This window comes from Musa acuminata, chromosome BXJ1-2 (genome assembly GCF_036884655.1).
Source record: "Musa acuminata AAA Group cultivar baxijiao chromosome BXJ1-2, Cavendish_Baxijiao_AAA, whole genome shotgun sequence".
Classification (NCBI taxonomy): domain Eukaryota; kingdom Viridiplantae; phylum Streptophyta; class Magnoliopsida; order Zingiberales; family Musaceae; genus Musa; species Musa acuminata.
The window spans coordinates 10,830,385-10,835,891 of record NC_088328.1 but is presented as its reverse complement, the minus strand read 5'-3'; the positions used below and the strand labels follow the sequence as shown (position 1 = coordinate 10,835,891).

At 45.3% G+C, this 5,507-nt stretch overlaps 1 protein-coding gene across 1 annotated transcript; it reads left to right on the top strand.

Annotated features, from left to right (window-relative positions):
• The first annotated feature begins 2,578 nt into the window (after nt 1-2,578).
• On the top strand, nt 2,579-5,168 carry LOC135585111 (uncharacterized). The gene has a single exon (XM_065086317.1). The coding sequence runs from the start codon at nt 2,679-2,681 to the stop codon at nt 4,785-4,787; it is 2,109 nt and encodes a 702-aa protein (XP_064942389.1). The 5' UTR covers nt 2,579-2,678; the 3' UTR covers nt 4,788-5,168.
• The last annotated feature ends 339 nt before the right edge of the window (nt 5,169-5,507 follow it).

The window sequence follows — 5,507 nt, the reverse complement described above, 5'->3', positions numbered from 1 at the left end:
GAGCAAAAATGGATAACAAAATTTCTTAGATTTGATTATGAAATAACTCACAAAAAGTGGAAAGAGGATGTTGTAGATGTGCTTTCGCAGCTACCCGAGCAAACTGAATTTTCGGTCGTTTTACTTCCGACCAGCGACTTCCTTGAGGATATTAAGATGGAATGGTAGGAAGATTCAGAGACTAGTAAGATAAAAAAAAAATTAGAGGAAACACCAAGCTCCGTGGCTCATTACAATTGGGACTCAAAAGAATTATACTATAAGGGACGCATTGTGCTTATGATAAATTCTACTTGCATCTTCACAAGCAGATTTTGGACAAAGTTATTCCATATGCAGGGTATTAAATTGAAAAAGAATACGGCATATCACCCACAAACCGATGGCCAAACGAAAGTTGTAAATAGGTGCTTGGAGACAGCCCAAAGTCACCCACCAAATATAACTACCCAAGTAGAACTCCAGACCCAGCCAAGTGCCATTATTGATCGATGGATCGTGACTCGACGACGACGACCCACTACTGAAGTGCTAATATAGTGGGCGAACCTACCAATAGAAGATGTCACTTGGGAGAACTATGATAACTTGAAGATCAAATTCCTAGAATTCATGAATCGTCAGCCTCGAGGACTAGGCTGATTTGAAGAGGGCAGGTCTGTTAAGACTCTAGCTAGGAGGGTCCTAATTGAGATGGACATTCATGTAAAACGTACCTAAGCCGACCCTTATTAAAGAGATGAAGAGGCCGGCTATGGTTAGGAGGTTGTTTCTTAGAGAAGAATTAGGAGTTGTAAAGGAATAGGAGTCTTGAGTATGAGTCCTATTAGGAGTTGGTTAGAAGTATGAGTCTTGAGGATGAGTCCTATTATGAGTTAGAGTTTAGAAGCCCTATAAATAGTCATGTATTCCTTCTCTTTTCATAAGCAATAGATGAATCTTTTCTGTAGTCTTTGAGCAGCAACTTGGAGGGAAGAACCCCTATAGAGTTCCAAGGAGGTCGATCCCCTAAAAAGATCAACCCCAAGTTTAGAATCTACAAGAGTTCTAACACAGGAGGTTTGAGATATAGTACATTCCTTGGGGTATGGTAAGAGTCTTGATGTAGATAGATACATTATTAAGTTTCATAAGGGATATTGAAAAATTATCTTGACATATATCGTTTTTATTCCCAAATGCCTTAACCCTGCTTGCTTATTATCATCTTATATCCTTGTGTAATGTTAACTATAGGATGATAGCAGAAGTTCACTTCTTATCAACAGACTTCAACTTTCATTTCTCGAATTATTTCCAAAGAACAAGTTACCTTCATCCATGGCCATGGGATTTAGAATAATATTCTTATTATTTAAGAGATTTCTCATGAAGTTCTTATCAACAGACTTAAACTTTTTATTTTCTTGAATTATTTCCAAAGAACAATTTACCTTCTTGGGATTTAGAATAATATTCTTATTATTTAAGAGATTTCTCATGATTCTAAAAGTAAAATCCTTATATTATGATTAAAGCTAACCTTCAAAAGGCTTACCATCCACACTCTTTGAATTTTATGATTCATGTCTTACGTATTTTTAACTTCTCTCGAGTTTATATGTGTTATAAATGGGAAACTTTCTTCTTATTTCATAGAATAAAGAGGTCTCCGTCAACAATATCTTCTTTCCTACTTGATGTACCTTTTGAAGTTGGTAGAATTTTGAACATTAAGGAGCTTTTCCTTTCAAATATCTTGGTACGTTAATTGTGAGCTATAATTGATCTTAATTAGCCTGAGTTTTATAGATAAATACACAACATTGCAGATAGTAGCAATCAACAAAGCAAACAGGAAAAGTGATAAACAAAATCAGGAACATTAATGTAATGTACTTTAGACTTCCACGTGCATCTCATCTGTGATTTTCCAAAGAATCAAATGCCCCTTTAGAGAATAGATTGCCCTATAAAACCATATCAGATGAGGCCGCCGATGGGCTCCCGTCTCGTTTCCTGGAAGCTTCCACCACAACAACACTCCTTGGAGGCGAAGAGGAAAAGAAGCGTACCGAGAGTTGATCTCAGTTTCATTACCTACGCCGGGAAGGTACGCGGCCTTACTACGGGGTCGGCTTCTTTCCCCTGACGACCCGACGACGAGGGAAGGTAAGACGTGTTGATCTCAGGTGTAACGGGTACGTGGGACGATACGCGGCGTCGTTACCCGCCACCACACTGGGTGCGGGACCTGCGCTGTTCATGGCACACTCCTCGGGCCGTGGGTCAGTCTCTCGTGCCGACAGATGGAAGGAGGACGTTGATAACGAGTGCGTCCTGGCCACATTAGAAATCATACGCAGCGCCACTACACGCGTCCAAATGGGTGCCGTGCCGGACCGGGGGCAAGAGAGGAGGATTAAAAGAGGCGATTATAGATCATTCGTTACGTGGGAGAACATACGCTGCGTCACTACCTTCACATCTCTGGAAGCGGGGCCCAGAGGTGAACTGCGCAGCAGTGCGCACTCCTCCCTTTGGGACCCGCTCTACCCTTCGAATCCAATCCTTCCCTGCAATAGTAAATAAATGCCGTCTCCGTCCCCTTCGCGACCATCGATTCTCGACTCGCGAGAAGAAACCCTACGCTTCCAAGAAAAAGCAGCAGATAAAGGAGGCGAAGTCAGGGGACTTTGATGCCGAAGACATCGTCGTCTCCCTCGCCCACCATCACTCCCATGAACCAAATCATCAAATCTCAACTCCTACCCCACCAAACCCTAACACCCAATCCTCCTCCTCCCCTGCCGCCGCCCGTTTCATCCGCGGCCGCCATCGATGACGAGGTCGATCTCCTCCACTCCTCCTTCCATCACCATCACCACCACCACCACCACCACCAATCGCTGCTCATGGACGACGACGACGACCCCAGCTCCCAGGCCCCCGAAACCCTAGTCCACTCCCACTCCCACTCCCCCTTCTCATCCCTCCTCCTCCGCGATGATGACGAGGATGAGGAACCCGACGAGGACGAGATCGACGCCGAGGAATCCCTAATCGAAGACCGGAAGCCCCTTCCGACTGCCGCCACCGCTCCGCCAGATTGTTCTTTCGGCGAAGCGTCAGCCGTTGACGTCCCTCCGGCGGCGCCCCGCATCGACCCGAGCCCTCATGTCTCCTCCCAATTTTACACTTTTAACCGCCAATCGCACGCCCTGATGGTGCGCTGCATCCTCGAAGGCCGGCTCGCGACCCCGGAGGAGATTCGTTGCGCCACGCCCCGATCCGTGCTGAAGTCATGGCGCTCTGTCTGGAAGGACCGCAACGAGGACACGGCATACCTCACTGCGTGGAAGCGCATCCAGGACAAGCTCCACGCCCACATGGATGGTGTCCTGCCCGCGCTCTTGTTCAAAAACAACTCAGCGCAGCGAGTCTCGCATGTGGACCAGTGGGAGGAGATCGTCACCACTGCCCATGCCGACCCCGACCTGCTGCGGCATCTTGGGTTGAAGGAGACTGTCGACCGGATTAAGCAGTCCTGGACGGTTGGTGCCAAGTTCTACGGTATCCCAGAGTCGTTCATCCGCGTTTGCGTGGCTTCCTGCCCGATCTGCTCCTCTGCCTCCTCTCTGACATCTCGTGGAAGCAGTGCTCTGGCACGGTCCAAAAGGCGGCGTTTTGAGTACACTGAGTCCTTTGAAGTGCCTGCAAAGGATGTGCAGCGACACCTTCAGCAGCTTGCTGCCAAGCACAAGGTAGCGCTTTGCATCCGCCAGAAATACATTAGGTACAAGCCTTTCATGGCTGAAGTGAAGGATTATGCTTGCCACCGAGCTGGGGAGCCGACGTCTGCCAGTGCTTCAGCTAAGAAAGCTAGGGTTTTGAAGAGGGAACCTTACCAGTCTAAGCGTTGTGGATGTGGGTTTCGCATAAGGGCGATTGTGCCCATAATGAACTACAATGAAAAGGACAAGACTTTTGTGTACCAGGAGGAGGGCACTGCCATGTTCAAGCTATATGCAGTTCATTCTGGGCATGAGCCCGGTCCGCTTGATGGGAATGCTAGGATCATCCACCGAGTAATTGGGAACAAGGGGGCTTTTGATATCGATCCAGAGGTTTATGGGGTTAGGGAAGATATGGAGCCTGAGTCATTTGTTAGCCTTATGGGGAAGGATGACAGAGGGGATTCACATCACATGGTTCTGCAACAGGTCCAAGAACTCAGGGTCGAGGTTGGTATATTGGAAGGAAGAATTACTAAAATGAGCCCAGAGATGCTGCGATCATTGTCACGTGAACTGTCTGATATCTTGCTCAAATTGAGGAGGTTGGGTGGGGGAGTGCATCACTCAGAGGAAACATTGGTAGGTGATGGTGAGGTCGCACAATGGGGAAATAACGACGATCATCATCTTGATAGACATGATAGGATATTTAGTAAGGAGGCTGAGATGATTGAAGAGGAGGATCCAGATTTTGGTTCAGATCTTGGAGCCATCGTGCCATGGGAGAGGATGACCGCAGACTGTCAGGATAGGAAGATGCTTATGAGGGATAGCTTGAAGCCTGATAAGTGGATATTGAAAGAACACTGCAGTGATTTTGATGAGAAGAGCATTCTTTGTGGTGAGGATGAGGAATCTAAACTAATAAAACCCTTGACAGATTCAAGTCTGGTAGGGATGCACGTGGATGGTTTTTATGCCGACAATACCAAGTGGTATGACTCACCAAGTGGCTTAGATCCTGGTACAGATTCTGGAGATGGTGGTTTTAGGCATGGAGGAATGGTGTGAAGCAAGGCTGTGCTTATTTTTCCCTTATTAGAGATGGAAGGAAAGGAAGCAACTTGTAAATTCTGTACACTAAAGAGAAGTTCTGGGCCCACCATTCTATTATCAGGAATAGGTCTTAGGTGGATATTCGCTGCAGTTCCCATGTTCGTTAAACACACATTTGCCTGTCATCTAGCTTTCCTTTTTTTTCCCTGTGGATATCTGATAGTGGTTGATTGTGCTATATGTGCTATCTTATCTTTGAATCATTCTAATTATGAGTTTAGCAAGACTTATTGATTGTTTTTTTAGTAGGAACATTTTCTCCATTTGCGATGGAAACACTATCCTGGAGATAAATTTGGCAATTTTTTAATATTTGATCTACTGGTTATTTAATCATTCACATGTGTGATGATGCCAAAGGTACCTAGGATGCACCCTCAGTTTTTCTTTATCCTAAGTTTCCTGTCATTCAGATGCTTATTTTCTCAAGTGTCATCTTGTTGATTCCTCCCAGTTAGGTACTTGTCCTGTAAGAATTATTTACAATATTTTAACTTGTATCAATTTGCATTTTGATGTTGCAGATTGTCGTTTAAGTAATTTAACAACTTGTCATGTACAAATCAAAGAACAGCATGATCCATCTACTCTGCAATTTCAGGTATTTCAAGTACTTCTGTTTCTTTGTCTTATATGGTTGTGGCAAGGCATAAAGTAGCATGCATGGTCATGTGT

Coding starts and splice junctions, on each gene's coding strand:
- LOC135585111 (XM_065086317.1), top strand. CDS start 2,679: ATGCCGAAGACATCGTCGTCTCCCTCGCCCACCATCACTCCCATGAAC.